The 24,591-nt window shown below is 45.4% G+C and overlaps 2 protein-coding genes across 2 annotated transcripts in view; one reads left to right on the forward strand and one right to left on the reverse strand.

Annotated features, from left to right (window-relative positions):
• Nucleotides 1-24,591, forward strand: part of FANCM (FA complementation group M) — a 56,638-nt gene that overhangs the window by 8,780 nt on the left and 23,267 nt on the right. The window contains exons 5-9 of the mRNA XM_080993446.1: nucleotides 13,549-13,677; nucleotides 15,231-15,363; nucleotides 18,152-18,256; nucleotides 23,439-23,537; nucleotides 24,124-24,308. Of these exons, the coding sequence (XP_080849572.1) occupies nucleotides 13,549-13,677; nucleotides 15,231-15,363; nucleotides 18,152-18,256; nucleotides 23,439-23,537; nucleotides 24,124-24,308 (651 nt within the window). The remainder of the gene's footprint in view (nucleotides 1-13,548; nucleotides 13,678-15,230; nucleotides 15,364-18,151; nucleotides 18,257-23,438; nucleotides 23,538-24,123; nucleotides 24,309-24,591) is intronic.
• On the reverse strand, nucleotides 1,138-9,130 carry LOC308469684 (heme-binding protein 1-like). Its single transcript, XM_080992499.1, has 5 exons — nucleotides 8,845-9,130; nucleotides 5,887-5,978; nucleotides 4,884-5,025; nucleotides 4,499-4,682; nucleotides 1,138-2,895 (listed from the first exon to the last, which is right to left on the reverse strand). The coding sequence occupies exons 1-5, from the start codon at nucleotides 9,113-9,115 to the stop codon at nucleotides 2,724-2,726; spliced, it is 861 nt and encodes a 286-aa protein (XP_080848625.1). The 5' UTR covers nucleotides 9,116-9,130; the 3' UTR covers nucleotides 1,138-2,723.

The raw sequence follows: 24,591 nt of genomic DNA on the forward strand, positions 1-24,591 counted from the left end.
ATCTGAGTGGACGATTCTAGTGTTGGCTTCCTTGTAAGAATGCAGTGAAGAAGCCTTAGGAAACTGTCATCCTATTTTCCTTAAGTGGGTCCTGTCCCTAGGAGAAAGGGGCCTTTGGAGCTCCAATCTGACCAGTGTATATTACATAGCCAACTGGGGTTGGGATCTTCTGCTGGCAGGGATTATGGGCATTGTCCTGGTTTTTCTTGGGTGGTGAAAGAATGCAAGTGGTATTGTTGCTTTTTGTGTCTCAGTCTCAGATGAGCCTGTCTTGAAATGAAGCCATCATTGCTGAAAAGCCACACAAAACATAAAAGTGCATTGAGCAAGTAATAGTGTGATGCAGAGGTATTTCAGGCCACCTTTACTGTCTTCTACAGAGCTTTTGTTTGATTTCTGTGTGCGTTTTAGCGGAGTCTACCTTGAGGCTCTGTGTCTGTGTAGGGTTAAAGACAGGTGTGCAGTGACAGATGGGAGAACAGCTGCAAAAAGAGCAGTTCCTTTCAGAGAACTTGTAGAGGCCAGTTGTTCAATTTTTTTTGTACTTGTGGGTGCTAAATGGAATTGGTATGATACATCCCCAGGTTGGTAGTTTACAAGCACATAGTGGCAGCTGCTCTGTAAGCCTGGGGCATGTGGGCTATTGAAAATAGTTTCTGAGGATCGCTCCATAACCCGAGCTCCTTAATAATAGAATTGTAGAGTCGGAAGGGACCCTGAGGGTCATCTAGTCCAACCCCCTGCAATGCAGGAAACTTTTGCAATGCTCCCACCTGCCTGGGGAGGCGGGCCAGGTGACCCTAGACAACTATATTGCCAAGTTCTATGCCCATTTCCTATCTAATATGACTTGCTGAAATTAAAGTCTCCGTTCCATATTATCCAGGTTGTACAATGCGTTCCTCTTCCAATACAAGTAATTTTACTGATTATTTTTATAAAATTCTGTCTGTGGTGTTGAAATAGAGGAAGGTATCCAGTACAAGTGGGGAAACTGAGAGCAACAAAAGTTCACCTGGACGCTTTGCTAACTTTTTTTTAGAAAAAGATGCTGGTGACTTAACTAATATATCAAAATTGCTTTTAGGTTGCAATCAAATGGTGTGTAAATTTATGAAATAAATAATAAACTCGGGATAACACAGAGCAATAAAGTTTTTATTCATGGCAACTTCCAACAGTAAACAATATATGACGTATATCTTTCACAGGTAAATTAGCAATTAGGATTCCAGCTTTATTATTTCTAGACTTGAATTAGTTGTTTTTTTAATACGACTTACAAAAGATTTCATTTTGTATCCTTGTTGGCTAAGTGGATAATTTCAAAATGAGTAAAAACATGGTATTTTCAGAATGTGAAATTTCCTTCTGATAATCCTTCAAATTAAATATCAGTCAATCATTTTATTTGCTTGTGGGCTAGCAAAGTTTAAACTGTGCTGAAGGTGGCTTACAACATATAAAAAATACATAGCTAAAAACATAACAAAAGTAGTCATAAACAATAAACAAAACATCAAAAAGTACACAACCAAACTGAACAATTGCCACACAAACTGTATGAACCAAAATAAAGATACAAAAAATTAACAGCAACACCCCACCTCCAACAAAACCCTCTAGAGTCTGTTCAGCAGCCTCAGCTTTTGTAGCTGGAGTCAGTCCAGGCCTCGCCCTACCAGGGCAGGTGGAAAAAGGCCTGCAGGGCAGGGAACAAGTCTTCCAGGACTCACAGCCAAGATACCAACAATGTATACAGTCATACCTCATGTTATGTTTGCTTCAGGTTGCACGTTTTCAGTCAGCCTTCCGCTGCGACCTGGAAGTACCAGAAAGGGTTACTTCTGGGTTTCACCGCTCACTCATGTGCAGACGTGCAAAATGACGTTATGAGCAGAAGCGGCGAATCGCGACCCGCGCAGACGCGGGTTGCGTTCTTTTCAGGTTGCGAACAGGCCTCCGGAACGGATCCCGTTCGCAACCAGAGGTACCACTATACAATAAAACACTACTTCTGTTGATAAAGGAGGTAGCAATTTCTGTTCACCTATATTAGATATTCAGAAGAAAATAGTCAATAGCATTGTATCTATAAAAATAAACTTGTGTAATAATGAGGAATAATTACTGTTAGCATCTGCTAGGGTATTATTTGCTTACAGACAATGCAGTTCATTTTGGTGGAGCTACCTCTGTAGCCTCTCTCAAATGAATGGCGACTGTGTAGCATCAGATAAAATGTTCAGAAATTGTGCAGTTTTACCTACAACTTCAACTTCCATTGAGTTAGTGAAGCACTTTTGCATGTCAGAATAAATACTGGGAAGAATCACAGAAGGGTAGAGTTGGGAGGGACGCCAAGGGAACAGAACACTTTATTTCTCTTAATACAGAATATCTCCTGTGTCTTAATTTTGGTGAAAGTGCTTGAAATTTTAGTGACTATACATAACTGAAGCAACAACTAGGAAAAACCCTTCAAAACTGGCAACAGACACTCCAAGTTTGCCTTCTTAATTGCTGAGGAAGGAAGCTGGTTTGTCTGTCAGGCTATGCTGGTGGAATGTGATATTCGTGTTTTCTTAGGAAATAGGCTTTATAAAGTTAATGGCTACATATCATTCTTGATCATTCCAGCTAGCTGACTAGAGTTCACTTGCGTGTTTCATGGGTGATCCGTCAATGGAGCTTGGCTGTCTTGTAGCTCAAAAAATAGCCAGCTATGGTCTTTCAAGAAACCATATTTCGTTCTGTCGATTTGTAGCAGCTGGATTTGTGTATCCTGCAACTATGAAGGTATCTTGCAAACACAGCTCAGGACTCTCCAGAAGTTCGGCCAGCATATTAATTTCTCTTGCAATGGACGTTTCGTTGGTGACTCCTCTGAAGGCCCTGTGAACAAGCCATTTTAAAATAATATTTTATTCGTTTTAGACTTACAGGAATCCCTTGATTGTAGATTGAAAGTGGGACCATGACATCAACAAGATCCCTGAAGTCAAAAACGCTAGAAACTACCCATTTCTCTGTTTAATTTATATATGTGCGTGCACACACACATATAAAAGGTGGGCTGGGGAGAGTGTTGAGATTGTTAGAGGCTGAATTCTGCATACCATGTATCATTCTCAGTGCTTGTTGATTTTTGTGTTTGTTTCCACACAACTATTTGATACAGACATTCTACACTTATAGTCTGGCGTCCTTCCTCCCATGGGAACCCAGAATAGCAAACATTTCAGTAATGAAAATAGAATTTTAAATAAATTTAGGGTGAGTAGAAGGCAGCTCGCATAACCAATCTTCCCTTCCCCTCCTGCCCCCTCCCATAAAAAGCTCCTCCAAAGGGTCTGGGCAGCCAGCTTTGACCCTCTGGAGAGGCTTTTGAGTGGGGCTGGGGAGGGTAGCAAGGGGCTGCAGGGAAGAAGAGGGAGAAAGAATTAGTTGAGTGAGTGATTTCCAGACTGAGATTTTAGTTGGTGTGTGCGTTGGTAGTTATAGTTAAGCTGCTTTAGAAGCCCAATACCAGGATACAAATGTGCTTAAACAAACATAGCCTGCTTTTTCATCAACTTAAAGAGATATCCAGAAGGCACTGTGTAGCTGGAGCCAAGATACCTGACAAGGTCTTAACACTTGCTTGGTTTTGTCTCAGACTGCTCCTTGCTTAATTAAAATTAAATAGTTACCTATAATCGCACATTTGCCTGGTTTGTCACACTAAGCCAAACTAGGCTTACTGAGAGTGTGAGAGTTCCCAGAGGTGAGGTCAAAAGGGGCTTAGCTCCTTTCCAGGTGCGAGAAAAAACCGTGGTTACAGCTCATGGTTAGTGAAGAGAGTTTCACCATGTGACCAGTTCAGACAACATGCAAAGCCTTGGTTTGGCATGACATGCAAACCTTCATGATCATTTTATTTCTAACAGCAATAACCTCCCACCCCAGCGACCCCTAAACAACACTCCAGCTCAAGATTCTGTTCAGCAGCCTCAGCTTTTGCTGCAGTTGGAGTCAGTCCGGGCCCTGCCCTCTCAGGCCAGGTGGAAAAAGACCAGCAAGGCAGGGAGCAGCTGTTGCAGGACTCACAGCCAAGGTTAAGTAGCACAAAGGAACCGTATCACTTTGTATATTTCAAGCTGCAGTTAGGTTTGTAGGACAGTGTGAGCATGAAGGCTTTGCTCAGTCTAATTCCAGCTTGTGTTTGTAGTCTTAAACTGTAAGTACTGTAACTACATGCAAACCAGCTCAGTACATTCTTTGCCTAATAAACCATGAATTTATTCAGCCAAGATCGTTAAATCTGAACTGGACTTCACAACTGTAATGACAGAACTCTAAGCAAAAGTAAACATGAAATGCTGAGTATTTGGATGAAAGGATTTTGGTTTTGAATTGTTCAGTGTTTGGAATGAATCCATGGAAAAGAATGTGTCATGATGATGAGATTTTCAGCTAATCAACCCTGGCACTTAGATAGGCGACTTTTGATTCTTACCTGGCATAAATAATGGTTGGAGGCCACTCTTCAATGACAACATCCGGATCATTGGGTGCAGGAGGCTGTTCTTGCAGCCCACTGGGGAGGTAATATGCTACAGTCACAAATCTCGTGATGCCTGGAGTGCTCTCACTGGTGCGAACTATGGTTGCAATGGGAACAGTCATCCCCAAGTATAGGCCTGAGGAAAGCATATCGTCATTAGTAATTTCCTGACATTACCTGTCAGCTAGTTGTGAAGTTAAATCACATATGCGGAATCAAATTTTGCAGCCTTGGGAAATTTTGCATTTGGGAATTCCAAATGGCGCATTTATAAGTAATGTGGTGCAGTCAGAACAAAAGATAGTGTAGTATGTGTGTCTGACAGTTGATTATTTACCTGATGAATTCTGCTGACAAATGTATCTCATAATCTTCATGAATCCTAGGCATATGCTCTGTTCATATTGCTTTTCTTGCACTTTGACGCAAGCCCATTTCGCCTTTTCATAGTGGCGTTTTTCATAAAGAAGATTCCCAAGCTGTAAATTTTCAAAATTGCTGTTATTATTATAATTTATTACCCACATACCACCATCCTAAGGTGAGTTAAAGTGTTAAAGGAAGACTAAGGCACACAGGTGGTGGGCCTTCAGGAAAGCTTTTACTTCTACCAGTATTTAACATCCACCACTGTTGTAGACTGTGAGTTTGGCTCTGAAAGGGGTAAATGCGTTCAGAAATAATCAATATTTGTGATAGCTGGTTAGGGTAATTCATAACACAGAATTTGTTCATATATACACAGTCTACCTGCCCTCTTGGTCTTTCAGAATGCAGCTAGGCTGAGAAGAACTCATCCAACCCAGGGGTTACCAGACTACAGCTAAGGCTAGGGTACCTTTCTCCATGAGGAAGCGGCAATGGGGAATATTAGCTATAGCTGACCATTATTTCATGCCCTTGAGACCACTTGTGCATCCATTGACAATGATGACTTGTGAGCACCCCTAAACTGAGCATGCAGTCCCTCTGGGAGGGTACAACCCCCTTCCAGAACCCCATCTCACCAATAGCACCTCTGACATGCTGGGATTTAGCTTAAATTTTAAACATATGAATTATTTAAAGTTGCATTTCTATATTTAATCACCTAAAGTAAGAAAAAGTGCATTTTTCTCTCTGCAGTAGGGTTAGAACATGTTAGGTAGGGAACATTTTTTTTTTAAAGCACAATTAAAATTGGGAAGGAATAAAGAGAGCTTTTAAAAACTAGTTTTCAGACCACTTTCCATTCACTAAATTTGACTGCTTGTTAGATAAACAAAAGTAGAAACCATGCCTGTTTCTCTTCCCACTCTTGCTATAATGCATGAAGGTGTATTTTAATGAAGAGATGATACCTGTTCTTTACGGGCTATCACAACAAATGGAACACTTTCTCTCTCCTGAGGATGGTTATTTCTGGTCAGCTGTTGGATTGGCTCTGCCATATCTGTAAGAACGTGATTAAATTGTTGTTTATAGAAGTAAATATGCCTGATTCACATATGAAAATTCTTATGTGGGTGAGAACACAGGTAGTAAGAATAGAACAGTTTGGAAAAGGCTTATTTCCAAGATACACTAATATTTATTGGACTTAAGAACAACCATCTAGTTTTGTTTTGATGCCAAAGTAAAATTAATTGCAATATTTGCATAACTTTTTTTGACTGGTCTATGTGACTTTTAGTTCAATGTACAGTGGTACCTCGCAAGACAAAAAACTCGCTAGACGAAAGGGTTTTTTGTTTTTTGAGCTGCTTCGCAAGACGATTTTCCCTATGGGCTTGCTTCGCAAGATGGAAACGTCTTGCAAGTTTGTTTCCTTTTTCTTAACACCGTTAATACAGTTGCGACTTGACTTCGAGGAGCAACTCATAGAACGCGGTGTGGTAGCCTTTTTTGAGGTTTTTAAAGACTTTGGTGATTTTTGAAGCTTTTCCAAAACTTTCCCGACACCGTGCTTCGCAAGACGAAAAAAATCGCAAGACAACAAAACTCGCGGAACGAATTAATTTCGTCTTGCGAGGCACCACTGTAATGCATTAGCACAGCAAATATGTACAAGACATAGACATTACAGACTGGTGTGGATGACATCTCTGCACAGGACCTTAGTTGTAAGATTTCTCCATTAACTAACCTTTAATTACTATAACCAATTGTGTTGCTAACCAAGCCAACTTCAAACCACTTTTCTATCTCCATTGGGGAGAAGCAGTGGTTGGTGCCATGTTTGGTTCATATGGCTCTGTTTTTTGCTGTGCCATCGAATGCTTAAGAGTGGGCTATGTTACAACCATAACTGAAGCAGTTTGTTGTCACCTTGTGACCTTTCATTGGTGTTTTAATAATTGGGCATGGCTTGGAGGGAGACTTCTCAGACAGACACACACACACACCCCCATCAGAGGGCTACTGATCGTCCATTAAAGCTTTCACTGTAGGACGACACTTAAGTCATAGATGTGTTGAGTTATGATAGAATATATTCATCTCTTGAGGCCAAGTGGCTGGACAGTCTTTGCCTTGTGGAAGGTAGTAAACACCTCCCACCCCAAAGTAACTTTGATGCTTATGTCCACTTGCAGAGTGGTAAGCAGGATTTTGCCATTACGTGCTAGAGCATTGGTCTGTTATTTCCCTGTATATAATAGTTCTAGTTTCTCTTCACCGCTACTTTCTGTGATCTTAAGTTGTGATGAGCAGAGTATCCTGCTCCATTGCCATAATTTGATGCGCTTCCGCCACCCCAGACTCCCCTCAGAGCTACTAATGCACCTTTCTGGGTTTCCTTGTGGAGCATTTTTGAAACCTTTGGCCAGCTTCAGCCCTCACTGTAGTTCTGTGATGTCAAACCAATAATAGCATTAAGTGTCAGCCGGGGTGTGTGTACTTAGATGGTTTTCAAAAAGGATTAAACAATTAGTGGGAGATGTATCTGTCAGTGGATATTAATCGTAATAGCCAAGGATGGAGCATCCAATTTCAGGAGCACCAAAGATCACATTTGCAGGTGCTGGGGGCAATGATCATCTCTGGGGAGGGGCTTAGAGCATCTGTTTTGTGTGCAGAAAGTTCAATCCCAGGCGGCTTCTCCAACTGAAAGGATCAGGTGGAAGGAGATGTGGAAGACCTTTCTTTCCCCTAAGACCATGGAGAGCTGCAGCCACAGCAGATCGTATTAGCTTGGGCAAATAGTATGAGGTGTTCCTCCTACAGAGCTGGGCAGGGCATCACCCGTTGTAGGCAGATTACTGGGCTAAACTGGGTGGTTCTCTTACACAGCAAGGCAATTCCTACTGCAGACTTGCAGGGTAACATTGGCCAGTGCACAGTCCTACACTTTGGCACACCATCTCTCCTCACCCTTCCATCAAATGAACTCTCTGGAAACTCCGTGGTGGGAGGAACTAATTTCATGGCTTGGAAACATGCTGAGTGACAAACATAAATGAGCAGGTGGCAAAAGGTGCCCATCCTGTTGTAATCGCAAGAAGAGCCTGCTGAATTAGGCGGATGGCCCATCTAGTCCAGCATTTCACAGTGGCCAAACAGAGGCCTGTGGGGAACCCACAAGCTGGATTTGAGCACATGAGCCCCACTCTCCCCTCCTGTGGCCTCCGCCAGCTGCCATTCAGAACTGCTGCTAGTAGCCAGGGTAGCCCTCTCCTCTTCCATGAATTTGTCTAATCCTCATTTCGTTCCATCCAAGTTGGTGGCCCTCCCTGTGTCCTATGGGAGGGAGTTCCACGCTGTAACTCTGTGTGCTCTTTTATCGGAACTGAATCTTCCTACATTCAGCTTCATTGGATGGCCACGAATTCTATTGTACGGAGAGAGGGAGAAAAACTTTCCTCTCTGTCCACGCTCTCCTTGCCTAGTTTTGTAGGCTTCTCTCGCTTGCCTTTTCTCTAAACTAACCCCCCCCCCCCCCAATGCTGCCGCTTTTCCTCAGGGCACCGGCTCCATCCCCTTGCTTAGATTCCCTCTACCAAAGCTGAAAGCAGCCTTAACTTCCTCCTGATCCTGAATGGGAAACAGCTGGCGAAGACGGCGGCCTGCCAGGGAAGGGATCCCTTCCTGAGGCTCCTGCTCCCCGGAGCCCCTTCCTTGCAAGCGCCGTTGGAAACGCGGAGCAGGCGCTTGCCGGCCAGCAGCTCCCCCCGCTTTCCAAGCTAATCCTTTTCAAACCGAAAGCCCCTGAAACCTCTGGCGAGAGGCTTCGCCGGAGCGCGAGTGAAGTCCGCGCCTTTTGCGCCCAGGCGAGAGCGCGCTGCCCGGTCCCGGAGCCCGGCTGGCTCCCCCTGGCTTACCCCTGGGCACGTCCACGCGGTGCCCGCGGCCCACGCTCTGCCAGTAGCTCAGCAGGCGCTCCTGCTCCTGCTCGTCGCCGGCGTTGTCCTCCAGGCTGCTGCCGTACGCCGAGTCCGGGCAGCCGGCCGCCCCCGCCCCCGCCGCCGCCGCCTCCTCCGCCTCGTCCCCGCCGGCCGCCCCGGCGCTCTCCAGCTCCTCCAGCGTGATGGCGCCCGGGGGGGCCGGGTCGCCGCCGCCGCTCAGGCGGCAAGTGCGCGCTTCGCTCTCCATGGCCGGCTGGATCGCGCGGAGGCGGCGCTTGCTTTCTTAAGCTGCCCTGCCCAGCGGAGGGGAGGGGGGGGCTGTCCGCCCGGGCAGCCGCGGCGACGCCGCCCTCCAGGCACGTCGGACTCGGGAGGAGCCTGCAGGTGCCCGGCCAGGGCGCGAGCCTGTGGCCCCCAGCCCCGCTCCCTAGGGAATCCGGGGATCGGCACTCCCTTCCCCGGTGCCAAGGGGCTCCCAGCAAGCCCCCCGCCCCACCCCCGGGAATGAAAGGGTGGTCTCCTGCCTCCGCCGCCGCCACCAGCCTACCTCGCAGGGTCCTTGTGGTGATGGGATGGAGAAGGGGAAGAAGTGCGTGCACCGCCTCGGAGGAAAATGCCATGAATGAAGCACCCCCTTCCCATGTGCATTGCAGTCGGCTGCTTCTGGGCAGATCGGGGCTTGGACTGCGAGCCTTTGTTCTTGGCTGTCCCGTGAAAGGGAGAGAGGCAGCAGGGGCAGCCGTCCAGGGCTCTGCCCGGCCCCTGGGCTTCCGTCAACAGACCCAAGTATGGCACCTTGAGCTCCTTGGAGGAAAAAGCGAGATATAAATGAAATAAATATAAATAAATTATAAAGGCAATGAAAGGAAGCAGGGGTGTGTGTGCTCAGAGTACTTCTTATTCCCCATTTTCTGCTGGCTACCTTGCTTTTCTGCTTTTCTTTGCTTCTCCCTAGGTGGAGTAGAGGGCATTCCTTTGACAGAAGGAAGCTCCTCTGTTATTTTTGAAAACCTCCCTTTGTTTGTGGGGTCATAGGAGGCAATGGACTGACTGGCGGGAGCCTCTTGCCCATGCACCCTATCCAGGATTAAAGACGGGGGTTGGTGATGGTCCTTCGCAAAGTTGCCCTTTAAATGCAAATAATTTGAGGCAGAGTGGTGTAGTGATTAGAGTGGTTAGGCCTAGGAGATTAGGGTTCACATCCCCACTCAGCCAAGATATGCATTTTTCTAGGGAAGTGGATTTGACAGTTCCTTCATTTCCCTCCAAAGCAGAGATGCCTCTTTCTAATGTTGTTCTTAGAATTTATATACCGCCCTATACCCAGAGGTCTCAGGGCGATTATATACCGCCCTATACCCAGAGGTCTCAGGGCGAACAGAATATTGGGTTTCTGAGTGTGATGCTTTATAGGAAAGTGGTACTTAGCAGCTCTTCCCTCTTTGTTCCCCTCTGCACAAACTCTGGAAAGAGAAAGCCAGGCAAGTTGGAGGGAGCAGAAACAAAAATAGTCCATGTTGCCATATCAGACTGACAAGTAGATCCTCAGTCTGTTTTGCAATGTGTCAACATGTGTGTGCTGCTCTGAAATTGACATGGCATCCTGCCATCTTGACTCATCAACATAGTGGAGGAGGCTGCTGGCATTTGGAGGCTGCCAAGCTGAACTTGATCACACAGGGAGCTGACTCAGTTATCTGCACTGTGCAACTGGACTTCTTCTCAGCCTCAGCTTCCAGGGAGGGAAAAAAGGAGGATGCTTCACAGTTTGAAGGTGTAAAAGGATGTAACCAGTGTTGACTTGCCCTGTTTTCCCTTGTGTGGCTGCCATGGAAGAAAGGACATCCTTTAGCCTGAGGGCACCATCATTCATCTGTTACCGTGACTGCAAGTTGGAGTCATACTCATAATTCCCCCAGTTCTGCGTGCTCAACCTTTTCAGTCAAAAACCATCAACTGGTTGGTTGTAAATGAACAAATATTTTCATAGCTGGTACAGTGGTATCTCAGGTTACAGACGCTTCAGGTTACAGACTCCACTAGCCCAGAAATAGTACCTTGGGTTAAGAACTTTACCTCAGGATGAGAACAGAAATTGTGCACCAGTGGTGTGGCGGCAGCAGGAGGCCCCATTAGCCAAAGTGGTGCTGCTTCAGGTTAAGAACAGTTTCAGGTTAAGAACGGACCTCCAGAACGAATTAAGTTCTTAACCTGAGGTACCACTGTACCTGAATAGCTGTTTTTAGAATAGTAATTCAATAGTATAGGGAACTTGGCCTTGAATAAGTCCTGCACAAAGCCCATTTTTAATCACGAGTCTCCTGTATCAATCATGTGCAATTATGTGAAGAAGGTAGTGCTGGGCAAGGATGCCCCATCCATTTCCCAGCCTCCATTCCATAAAAAAGGTTTGTAAAATGCAGGCAGAATCCTGTCCTTAGACTGATTTTATGGTGCTCGGGGGGGGGGGGGGGCTGATTCAAGTTGTAGCCCAAAATATTTGAAGATGGCTATCATATCTCCTCTCAGTCTCCCCTCTTCCAGACTAAACATCCCCAGCTCCTTCAAGCGCTCCTCATAAGGCTTAGATTCCAGAACCTTGATCATCTTGGTCAGCCTCTTCTGCACACCTTCCAGCTTGTCAACATCCTCCTTAAATTGGACACAGTATTCCAGATGTGGTCTGACTAAGGCAGAATAGAGTGGTACTATTACTTCCCTTGATCGGACACTAGACTTCTGTTGATGCAGCCTAGAATAGCATTAGCTTTTTCTTATTGCTGCTGCATCACATGGTTGACTCATGTTAAGCTTGTGGTCCACCAAGACCCCTAGATCCTTTTCACATGTACTGCTAGTAGATTGGCACGATGATGTTCAATTTCCAACCAGCTGGCATTTGAGCTGTATCATTTATGTAGGTGTAGAACTTAGCCAGAATGGGTTGCCACCGGTCCACATGTGTCTTAAATAGTTCTGGCAGCATCATATCTTCACCATGGTTTTATTGTATGTCTGTGCCCGATGTTTTTTATGGTTATTGTTGTTGTTTTTCTTTTTTCTTTTTGTTCTCCTTCTGAATGATGCCATGGCCTATGGCTAGTGCAATAAAAAGTTTAATTGGAATTGGAGTTAGCCAAGATGGCAATCTGAGACCCTTTGCTACAGTCAATGTACTGCTAGTAAGCCGGGTATCCCCCATCTTATATTTGTGCATCTGGTTCTTCCTGCCTAAGTGCAGAATCTGACATTTGTCCCTATTGAAATTCATTTTGTTGGTTTGCGCCCAGTTCTCCAATCTGTTAAGGCCATTTTGGATTCTGAGTCTGTCTTCTGCAGCATTAGCTACCCTTCCCAGTTTGGTGTCATCTGCAAATTTGATGAGCATCCTCTCAATTCCTTCATCCAAGTCATTTATAAAGACGTTGAACAACAACAGGCCCAGGACAGAGAACCCTCCGACACCCCACTTGCCACTTTTTCCCAGGATGACGAGGAACCATTAATGAGTCCTCTGTGGGTTTGGTCAGTCAACCAGCTACAAATCCACCAAACAGTTACCTCCTTCAACCCACATTTTACCAGCTTCCTCGCGAGAATATCATGGGGGACTTTGTCAAAAGCCTTACTGAAATCAAGATACACTGTGTGTACAGCATTTCCCTGATTCAACAAATTTGTAATTCCATTTTAAAAAAGAAATAAATCAATAAATCAATTTTGAGAAACCCATGCTGGGTCTTAGTAATCACAGCTTCCTTTTCTAAATGCCCACAGACCAATCATTGAATTCTAGAACCTTCCCTGGTGTCAGTGTCAAGCTCACCAGTCGGTAGTTACCTGGGTCTTCCTTTCCCCCCCTTTTGAAGATGGGGACAGCATGTGCCCATCTCCAGTCTGTAGGGACCTCACCTGTTCTCCAAGAATTCTCAAAGATCATAGACAGAGGCTCTGAGATTACATCCGCAAGCTCCTTTAGTACCCTTGGACGCAGCTCATCAGGCCCTGGAGATTTGAATTCATTTAAAGTGGCTAGGTGTTCCCTTACTACCTCTCTTCCTATCTTGGGCTGCAGCTCCCTCCTTACATCATTTATTCTTTCTGTAAAAACAATGAGATTGCCAAAGATAGCGGAGTGAAGATGGCCACTGTGTTGTTTCTAAGTAGGTTATGTTTGTTGAACTCATTAGTTCCAGTCTGAAGCTCCAGGTGACTGGCTCCTGCTGTTTGTTTTAATAATCTGTTTTAGCTTGTTTTGTGAAAGATAACTTGAGCAGACAGTGTTACACGCAGGGTGAATTCTGGCCATATCAATATCTTTTACGTAAAAACAGGTCAAGAGATTGAACATAAGAAAATTAAAAGGGTCACCTCAGCATAACACCTTGGAATCAGAGTTTCTTCCCAAGCCATCACATTGTGATTGCATCAATAACCTTATTTAACTGGAATAATAATTGCCTCCCAAAGAAAATGGCTTACAGTCTTACGTTTCATCTAATGTATGCCATTTATGTAAGCTTTTTACATAAATACGCAGCAATATATTTCTGAGGAATGAATCAAGTTTTATTTAAATGGGGCAGAAATAGGGTGGCTTTCCTCTTCTGTACGGGTCCCAGTGTGGCTGTGATTGCGACATGCATCCAATTTCCTTTGTGTCCTTTGTTTTACTTTTAGGTCCTGGAAACATTTGCCGGCCGACTGATTAGGCTCCAGGTTTTGTCTAAACGTGAAATTCCTGCACTTACTAAGTATCAGATCATTCTAGCACGGGATCAGTTTAGGAAAAACCCTTCACGCACTGTGGTAAATATTACTCTGCAGTATGATATTCTTATCAGAGAATGTTTGGCTCAAGGTAAAAGCAGTGAAGCAGCATCTCTCTGAGCACATGGGTCTCTCTTTCCCTTTAATGCGCATCTTGAGTGTTTGAAGGGCTTCCTGTGCATTTTCTCAAAAATTAGGCAACCACCTTTCCCAAACACGTCAGCAGCATCCCCACATTATTGGACTGAAAGAAAGTGGCTGACCTAAAAGAACCTCCCAGTGGGTTGACTAGACAGACAAGGTTTAAGCCTGGGTATGGTTTTTATGTTCTGAACCGCCCTGTGACCTTTGGATGAAGGGTGATATACAAATTTAATAAATAAAAAAATAAAAAAGATATGATTAATCTGAATGCACAGCTCAGTTGCTTAGCCACTACCCTGGGCCAGCTTGTTTGTACTTCTTACCAATGAATATCCACATTAATTTCCATGCATCCCTGTAAAATAAGGCACTGCAGCGATATACTGCACCATTCTCAGAATTATTCTTAGGGGTCTGTCTAGGAAAGAGGGAGGAAAACGGTGAGGTCTAGAACTCCCTGCTCTCGCTTTTAGAATATGTTTCCAGGGTGCAATGATTAATTCTGAAAACTGGCTTGAGGATCCAAATGATCCACATATTACGTGGATTAAGAGTTGTCTGGGCCATGGGTTTTCTCAGAAGTGATTCAGATGCAGGACATTTAGCCGGGCCACTGGTGCAGGGAGGCAGTTTGAAAGGAGTGACTCACACATGTGTCTTTGGGGGACTTGGCTCCATGGAAGGGCAAAGGGCAGTTGCTCAGTGGCAGTACACACTGTGTTCAACCCCTGGCACCTACAGTTAAAGGTTATTATTTATATATCCCACCTTTGGAGAAGGAAGACTCTGGTCCTAAATCTCTGCTGCCTTGTGGGACGTCTTTGGGAGAAGAAAAGGCTCAGGAGTAAACCCCACACAATCCAGGGTGGAGTCCCTAAGCCGGTTGGGTGGCGCCTTGTACGCCTCCTTATGACAACTCCTGCAGCCCAGCTGGTACCAAATGTATTGCTCTGCTTTCCTTTGGAGCCAAGAAGGGGTCTTGTTGTCTGAGCAGCCCAGGACTTCCAGACACAGTGCCTGGTCGAGTGCCCCAGAGAGGTCACTTTGATGCTGCTTATGCAGCAGTTTGTCATCACCCCCAGAGGCCTCTTGAGACAGAAGGATGCCAACATACAGATCCCACCTTTCCTCCAAGAAGTTAAAGGTGGCGTACATAGTTCTCCCTTCTCTCCATTTAATCCCCACAACAACCCTGTGAGGTAGGTTATGCTGAGAGCTGGTGATTGGCCCAAGGTAACCCAGTGAGCTTCGTGGCTGAGTGGGGGGGGGGGGTTGAACCTTGGTCTCCCAGGTCCTAGTCCATCACCCTTAACAACAAAGCACGCTAGCATGGCTAGGAAGAGACTCTTGTTCCTCTACCATATCGTTTGCCTACATTTGGTAGGAAGGATGATGGTACAAGTCCTTTTGGGTGTAAATCTTTCTCACTGGAACTGATGTCTCCACAGGGAATGCAACAAGGCGCAATAGAAGGAGATTTTGCTCTTTGTATTAGTTTGTATCATGGTTATGAGCTACTGCTGCAAATGGGAATGCGATCCTTATATATCTTCTTATGCGGAATTATGGATGGATCAAAAGGTAAGGGATTCCTTTGCATGTGGAACACCTTCTTCCCAGAACAGCTGTTATCTTCCCAGATCAGCTGAGGGCATTTAGAGAGATGCTCTGACTTGCCCGCCCCCTCAGAAAACTGGAAATTAAGTATTTAACATAACCTCTAGAAAATCTTAAAAGGCATGGGAAACAGAGCTTAGTTGCTTTCAGACTCTTAAATCTTCAGTCATTGCGGCTCTATATATGCCATAATAATAAATACACATATATACACACACCTGCTGGGATAGCTCAGTTGGCAGAGCACGAGACTCTTAACTTTGGGGTCATGGGATTGAGCCCCACACTGGGCAAAAAATTCCCTCATTTCAGGGGGTTGGACCTGATGACCCCTGGCGTCCCTTCCAACTCTACAGTTCTGTGATTCTATCTTAATGACAAAAGCATTCCTTTAGGGTCCTCTTAAATGATTTACTGTTGAAGTTTTATTTCTTCAGTGTGAGAGAATTTCCATTTAGACATATAATATTTTGTTAGATATCAAGGCTGTAAAATCTGCTATGTGGAATAAGCATCTCAGAATCAAAATGGCTTTAAAAATAAATTGGTTTGACAGTAGCATGGAAGATCCTAGATTTTAAAATGCACATTCATAATGATTTCAGCTGAGCATAACAGTTCTTACTGTCGGAAGGGGTTTAGCACTTCCACCCTGACGGGCAAATTTCCAGCTGGCTTTGGGTACGGATGGGGCAGACAAGAGAGGAAGTTCCCCCGCTCATCTGTGCAGGAGTGTGGATGCTAATAATTGGTCGAGGTTTGGCTGACTCATCACAAGCATGCAACAATTAATGAAAGTTTCCAATTTTTGTGGAAAATATTTATTCATTAGATTTATGCCCTGTGCCATCACCCAAAGGAGCCCAGGGCAGCAAAGGATAATACAATTTAACTTATAGGTAAAGGTAAAGGATCCCTGGACGGTTAAGTCCAGTCAAATTTGACTATGGGGTGCAACGCTCATCTCCTCTTTCAGGCTGAGGGAGCTGGCCTTTGTCCACAGACAGGGTTGGGGTCATTTTGTCATCAGTAGAGGTAAGAGAGCTATAAAGTATGGCCAGAATGTGGAAGGAAGGAACACATGATGTGTCAGGGCTGGGCAGGTTGGAGAGGAGCCAAGAAAGTCCTTCGGCAAAGTCAAACCAGGTTGCATCTAATTTCTCATAATTGCCGGCTTTTCTGAGGCAGGGGAGTTCCTGTGTTAACTTTTGCCCAGTTAGAATCATAGAATCATAGAGTTGGAAGAGACCACAAGGGCCATCGAGTCCAACCCCCTGCCAAGCAGGAAACACCATCAGAGCACTCCTGACATATGGTTGTCAAGCCTCTGCTTAAAGACCTCCAAAGAAGGAGACTCCACCACACTCCTTGGCAGCAAATTCCACTGTCGAACAGCTCTTACTGTCAGGAAGTTCTTCCTAATGTTTAGGTGGAATCTTCTTTCTTGTAGTTTGGATCCATTGCTCCGTTTCCGCTTCTCTGGAGCAGCAGAAAACAACCTTTCTCCCTCCTCTATGTGACATCCTTTTATATATTTGAACATGGCTATCATATCACCCCTTAACCTCCTCTTCTCCAGGCTAAACATGCCCAGCTCCCTTAGCCGTTCCTCATAAGGCATTGTTTCCAGGCCTTTGACCATTTTGGTTGCCCTCCTCTGGACACGTTCCAGTTTGTCAGTGTCCTTCTTGAACTGTGGTGCCCAGAACTGGACACAGTGCTCCAGGTGAGGTCTGACCAGAGCAGAATACAGTGGCACTATTACTTCCCTTGATCTAAATGCTATACTCCTATTGATGCAGCCCAGAATTGCATTGGCTTTTTTAGCTGCCGCGTTACACTGTTGGCTCATGTCAAGTTTGTGGTCAGCCAAGACTCCTAGATCCTTTTCACATGTACTGCTCTCAAGCCAGGTGTCACCCATCTTGTATTTGTGCCTCTCATTTTTTTTGCCCAAGTGCAATACTTTACATTTCTCCCTGTTAAAATTCATCTTGTTTGTTTTGGCCCAGTTCTCAAATCTGTCAAGGTCGTTTTGAAGTGTGATCCTGTCCTCTGGGGTGTTAGCCACCCCTCCCAGTTTGGTGTCATCTGCAAATTTGATCAGGATGCCCTTGAGTCCATCATCCAAGTACAGTGGTGTCTCGCAAGATGAAAAGAATCCGTTCCGCGAGTCTCTTCGTCTTGCGGGTTTTTTCGTCTTGCGAAGCAAGCCCATTAGCGGTTTAGCGGATTAGCGCTACAGTATTAGCGGGCTTAGCGGATCAGCTGATAAGCGGCTTAGCGATCAGCTGTTAAGCGGCTTAGCCGATCAGCTGATAAGCGGTTTAGCGGCTTGGGAAAAAGGGGGGGAAAGGGAAAAAAACCCCGCAGGAACTCGCAAGACATTTTCGTCTTGCGAAGCAAGCACATAGGAAATTCCTTTTGCGAAGCACCTCCAAAACGGAAAACCCTTTCATCTAGCGGGTTTTCCGTCTTGCGAGGCATTCGTCTTGCGGGGCACCACTGTATCCAATGACCCAGTTCCAATGACCCAGGTTCTTCTGCAGGTTCTTTTGCAACTTGCATGAAAAGTAATAGACACTTTGAAGTAGAGTAAAACCCATTGCAGTTACAATGCATTATTGCTTATTGACTCGCTTGTTGCAGATCATGAAAGCAATTCTAAAAGGGTAGTTCCTGTGTCCAACTTATATAAGTCATGTGTCATTTCCCCCCCAAGATCTTTAAATTGGTTTACCTCTCTCGAAAGGTATGACTCGTACCAAAAATGAACTTGGGCGTAATGAAGACTTCATGATGTTGTATAGCCAGCTTGAAAACATGTTTGCAGACACAAATGTGACTTCAGCAAATGGTAAGAAAGCAAAGCTAGACTGGCATTTTTCTTCTTAGTAATAAAACACCACACTGGGCCTTGCTCATTTTTGCCAACGGACACTTTGTTGCTGGCATCCTTATGTCCCGAGAGAGTGGAGCGTACCTTCTGGGGTGAGGTCAAACCTCTACACCAAAGTGACCTCTCCGGGGTGCAAGCCTGGGCAGTGGGTCTGGAGGTCCTGGGCTGCCCAGACAACAAGACCCCCCTCTTGGCTTTGCTGATGTAGTCTAAAGGAAAACAGAGCAAGATGTTTGGCACCAGCTTGGCTGCAGGAGTTATTGGAAGGAGGCGTGCAAGGTGCCATCCAGCCGGCTTAGGGTCTCCACTCTGGATTTGTGTAGGATTCACTCCTTAGCCTTTTCTTCTCTCAAATATGTGCCACAAAGCAGCAGAGGTTTAGGATCAGAGTTTTCATTCTTGTAGACGGGCTCCGTTCCCAGGTGGATGAGCCCCATCTGCCCCTCACTTCCCTGTACAGCATGTGCAGAATCTTCCTTCTTGACCATTGGACCCCTCTTGGTCTTGTCCGCTCAGTCCCCCAGAGCCTGTCTTCACAGGCAAGGGAAGTTCCTAACTCACCGAGGGCTGAGTGCAGGGTGGGCAACCAAATGTAGACAAACTACCCCAGAAGGAGCATGACTTGTCTGCCACCAGAGTTACTGCCCCTCCTCTAAGACCTTGTTCACCCCGACTGACACTACCGAGGTATAAAGACTATTAAATTCAGAAGGAAGCTGTCTTGCTTGTGCAAACAGTAACATTGAGTTGGCAGGAGAATGGTTAATTACCTTCAGGTTTTAAAAGGTGTTTTGCTTCTGCTAGAATTTGAAGCCTCTGTGATGATTTAGTTTTAGACAAATTCATTTTATCTATTATAAATGTTCTTTGCTTTTGACCTTTTTGAAGTTGAATAAAAATGAATCCCTAAATATATGGTTTAATTTGAACAATTTCATTGTTTGTTAACAGTGTGTTAGACCATAGTAATAGTCATAACTGTTGGAATTCTGCCTGGGTCAGAGGAATGTGCCACAAGCGTAGGCACCGGCAGATATTCCTGTCGACCTCCCTGCGTCTCCCAACCTCTGCTGATAAGCAGGCGAGGTCCGGCGATTCTTCTCAGATGTATGAGAGGAACACACCGTTCTTCCTCTCTCCCCTTTGGTGTCCCCAGGGAGGGGAAAGAAGCAGACAGAAAACTATTTACATCATTTATTTCTGCCTCTTACATCAGTACAGAGAAACATGTCTGCACTCAACAACAGCAAGGAGAAACTCCTCCCAAGTACATCCAGTACGGGTCATATGACACACACACACACTGAGCTAACATCCGGTGCTCAGTACAGAATGGACTGCCCCTTTGTTCCCATGGCAACAGTCACAAACATCCTGTCTGGCTTTCCAGCCACAAGCAGCTGGCTGAGCTGCTAATGCCTTTGCTTGCTGCAGCATTGGTGCTTTATGGTAACATACTCCCCCTAAAGTATCAATGTGTGCTGCGAGCAAAGCGTCATCCAGAGAAGAAAACAAACAGTTGTTATATTTATAACATTCCCCTGTTGTTTCAGTTCCACCCTTGGAACTACCCGCCACTGGTTTAACCAATGTGCCTCTCTGGTTGTGTGACTTCGCATTACCTCGGTTAACAACTCTCTGTTGTGCCTTTGTCTCTGACTCAGACACAGCTTCAATCTGTCCTAGGTCGTTTACAACAGCAACATATGCAAGGTTAGCAAACTCCTTTGAATACCTCTTGGGTGGTACACCCTTCGTTGCTCTCTCAGACCTACGTATGAGGTGCTGATCCTCTGTGCTCACTGGTTCAACCTTTAGACTCTGTCGAGAACCAGTAGCAATCAGTGGTTCTTCCTTCACCTGTGAAGGTCTATCCATTGTGTGAGATTTCCTCTCAATGACTGTGACAACTGAGCTGTCTGAGCTATCGCTGTCATCATCAGTACTACTGAACTCAATAAGATCAAACTCATCATCATCATCATCTGAATCGTTTCCTGTGGGAAATGTTTGTTCTACAACCCGCTCCCGCTCTGGAGCACTCTCTAGGAACTTTGTGAGAATCACCTGACCAGATTCAGACAAAATTACTCTGTAGAGACCCTTTTCATAACCCACAAAAATGCCTCTGGCATTCTTTACACCACCTGGAGCTTCTGTTCTCACATGAGACCCGAAAACCTTAAAGTAGGCAACAGAAGGTTTTCTTTTGAACAGCTTCTCAAAAGGAGAACATCCCAACTCTGTTGAGACTTTTCTCAACCACACATGAAGATAGGACGCTAGCGATTCGGCCCAATATTCACGTGGCAAATGTGAACTCAGCAATTGCGCATTCATCCCCTTTTGCAATTCTTTGTTCACTTTTACACAGACCCCCCTGTTCCACGCTTCTTGCGAAACTGCAACTTTGTGGTCTATTCCTTTTCCATCCAGGAACTTCTGAAACTTCTGCAACAGAAAAATTTGCTTCTCATCTGTGAAAAGACAATCAATGTTAGCATCATGCATACTTTTAACCTTGTCACAAAATTCCTGAAACTTTTCTAAAGTTTCTTGCGGTTTCTCCATCATGTAAACCCAAGAATAATTAGTGAAACAATCCACACACACAAGGTAAAATCGTGCACCGCCTCTAGATGGTTCTAGAGGACCAATCACATCAGCATACACCCGCTGAAATGCTCTGTCGACCTTCTTCGTCTTAGTCACCTTCCTGGTGCTCACACTGGTCACGCCTGCAAGAGAGATTTCGTTAGAAACATCAGAAGAATTACATTTCATGTAATCACTTTGATCAAAAGTCAACAAATACAGTCCATCTTTCTCTTTGGCAGTAAGAAACAGTTCTCCATCTTTGTAGATCTTGCAGCTTTTAGCATCATAGGACAGTTTCAGTCCTTTCTTTGCAATCTGCGACACGCTCAGCAGATTAAATCTCAGTTCTGGAACCAGGTAAACATCATTTATAGTCAAGTTCAGACTCTCAAGATACACAGTCCCAATTCCAGTTGCTTCCAGCTCTTGACCGTTGGCCTGTTTCACAGTGAAGCTTTGCTTCCTCAACGTCGAAAACAGTCCTCTGTGCGGGCACAAATGTTTTGTACAGCCCGTGTCGATTATGAATGCGTTCCCAACATCTGGCGTGGTTCCTTTCGCCATCATAGCCTTTGCAGGTTTCACCTGGCACTTGGTACGGCTTTTGCCTGACGCCTGAGGCTTCGTAGAGCTGCTCTTTGCTCCTCTTGACTGGCGCGGCTTCTTACAGTTTCGCTGTAGATGCCCAGTCTGTCCACAATTGTAGCATCGGACAGCACTCAATGCTACACCATGCTCTCCAGTAGCATCAGCAGTGGGGGAATTAGAACTCTGTTCTTCCCTCCCCCTGTCTTTTTCTTCCAGTGCAGCAAGTCTGTCGTGTTCATTCAGGACCACAGCACAAACTCTCTCCGCGGTCAGCTGCGCGGCCGGTAGGGAACCAAGCTGACTGGCAACAACCTTGTAGGTGCGGCTAAGGCTGTTTATCATCATGAAGCAAAACACTTCCTCCTGAAGACGGAAATTGCGTTCCACCATCTGTTGACGCAGAAACTTCATTTCTGTCAGGTGCGCTTGAACATCTCCATCAGGCGCAAGTCTCAGATTGGTCAATTTCTCAAAATACAGCAACGCTGAAGAACCAGCATCTCTCTGATGCGTTGTACGCAGCGTGTCCCATACCTCTTTCGCATTTTCTAAATGCTGAACATGCACCAACTGATCATCTGAGACACACAGAATTATAGCAGTCCTGGCCCTTACATTCTGTGACTCCCAACCTCTGGTTGGTGCTGCAGGGATGGGGTTTTCAATTACATCAAAAAGCCTCTGATTCTGCAGCAGGGCCTTCATCTTTACAGACCAAGATGAATAATTGTCATTGGTCAGGGGAGATGAGTTAGGCAAACCTCCCCCTTTCTTGGCATCCATCTTGAAGCCAAGCCTCCAGCTCACTGTGTCAAACAAACTGTGAAATCCAACAGTTGTTTTTTTCCTTTCTCACGCAGCAAAACTGCAAGTTGTTTGTGCTTTTTGCACCTGGCAGCTAAACTCAGGCTGCTATTGAAAAGTCCCGTCGAAGAGCGCGTAAACCTTGTAGCCAAAACATTCTCTGGTTTTGTTTCGCTTTCCCAGGCTTACACTCAGAGTCCAGCCCCTTTGCCAGTAATTTCCAGGACCGTTACCTAGCAACAATGCATTCCAATAGGACTTCTTATCTACCACAAAAATTTGTGGTATGCAGGCTTCAGCCTTCAAGCTGCAGGCCTCTTCCTCCGGAGCTTTTGTTTTCTTTGAAACGCAGCTCCGTGAACCAGGGAATTAATCTTCCTGCGTTCACACTTTTAGCCCGAAATGCAGCATACCTTGAACTTTGTTGCTCTGGAAAACACCTCTTCTTTCCATCAGCTGTCTGTGGAGCCTCTGGCTGCTTTCAGACGCTTCTCTTCCTCCTTGGAGCAGAGGAGGACAATCCACCAGCCTCTCATGCAGATGTCTGATGAATCGCAACCATCCGAAGGCTGCCACTGTTGGAATTCTGCCTGGGTCAGAGGAATGTGCCACAAGCGTAGGCACCGGCAGATATTCCTGTCGACCTCCCTGCGTCTCCCAACCTCTGCTGATAAGCAGGCGAGGTCCGGCGATTCTTCTCGGATGTATGAGAGGAACACACCGTTCTTCCTCTCTCCCCTTTGGTGTCCCCAGGGAGGGGAAAGAAGCAGACAGAAAACTATTTACATCATTTATTTCTGCCTCTTACATCAGTACAGAGAAACATGTCTGCACTCAACAACAGCAAGGAGAAACTCCTCCCAAGTACATCCAGTACGGGTCATATGACACACACACACACTGAGCTAACATCCGGTGCTCAGTACAGAATGGACTGCCCCTTTGTTCCCATGGCAACAGTCACAAACATCCTGTCTGGCTTTCCAGCCACAAGCAGCTGGCTGAGCTGCTAATGCCTTTGCTTGCTGCAGCATTGGTGCTTTATGGTAACAATAACAACAGTCTGATTGTAATTGTTTCAAAGGGTTCCTATTAAAGATAAAGCTGCCTAGAAATTACAGATTTAAAACAAAAACCTTTGGCCTTACAGGAGATGGAAACAGGAAGCCATTCATCTACAGTCACCCAAAGTTAAAGAAATTAGAAGATGTTGTAGTAGAACATTTCAGATCCTGGAAGGAGCGTGGAGGTACATTTCGGATGTAATTCAAATGCTAATCCATAGTATGTGCCAATTTACACCCTAACTTTTTCTGTTTCTGACTTGTATTAGGAAATATGTATTCTGTGCTTTTGTCACTACCAATTATCTGTTGAGTTTTCTCCTTGACTTTCTTCGGTGTGAATTTACATTCTGATTGCCAGAGTTTACGGCCTTTTCCCAAAACAACAGCAACTGTTCTTCTCTTAACAAAGCTTCATTCCCTAGCCTTTATAATCATTTGACTTCATTAGCCCCTTACGAAATGTGGTTACCCAACTGACCATCACTACACCCACTGATAATGCCTGCTTTTGTTTTCAAAAATGTAGAGTAGAATTTGAGGAGGAAATATTGTGGCCTCCTATTCTGCTTCAAGGAGATGCATGGATAATGCACTCAATGAACTGGATAAATTCCAGGGTGTATAATATAGTAAAGAGGCTGCTAAAGGCCTTCTCAGTTTAAGCCACTATCTCCTTGGTAACGCTGCCCATCTAAAAAACTGGTTGGAGCTGGGACTATGCATTTGCTGATATGGGGGGTCTCCCTCTCTTTCTCCTGCATCCAATAGATCAAAGTGCACCTGAAGGCCAGCCTGGGGAGACCAGAGTCATGATCTTCTCCTCCTTCCGTGACAGTGTGCAGGAAATTGCAGAAATGCTGAGCCAGCACCACCCGGAGGTGAGGGTCATGACCTTTGTGGGCCACTCCACCGGCAAGAGCACCAAGGGCTTTACGCAGAAGGAGCAGCTTGAGGTAAGGAGGGGCCGGGGGCTGGCGGGGAGCCCAGCATGGCAAAGTCATGCTGCGCACGTCTTGCTTGTTGTCATCAGCGAGCTGTTGTTGCAAGGAGAGCTCCGGTGCCAAGAAAGCGCTCTTTGCAAGACAGTGGTGCCCATTTAGAACTTGGCTGCTATGTGCCGATTCTCTGAACTCATGATGGTCCATACCTTCTGCTCGTTTAGCATGTGCTTAAGTCTCTTGATATTTATAGAATTAATGGGCGTGTAACCCTACTGCTCACAGTTGCAAGCGCATG

Source organism: Podarcis pityusensis (genome assembly GCF_964106645.2).
Source record: "Podarcis pityusensis genome assembly, chromosome: 1".
NCBI lineage: Eukaryota > Metazoa > Chordata > Lepidosauria > Squamata > Lacertidae > Podarcis > Podarcis pityusensis.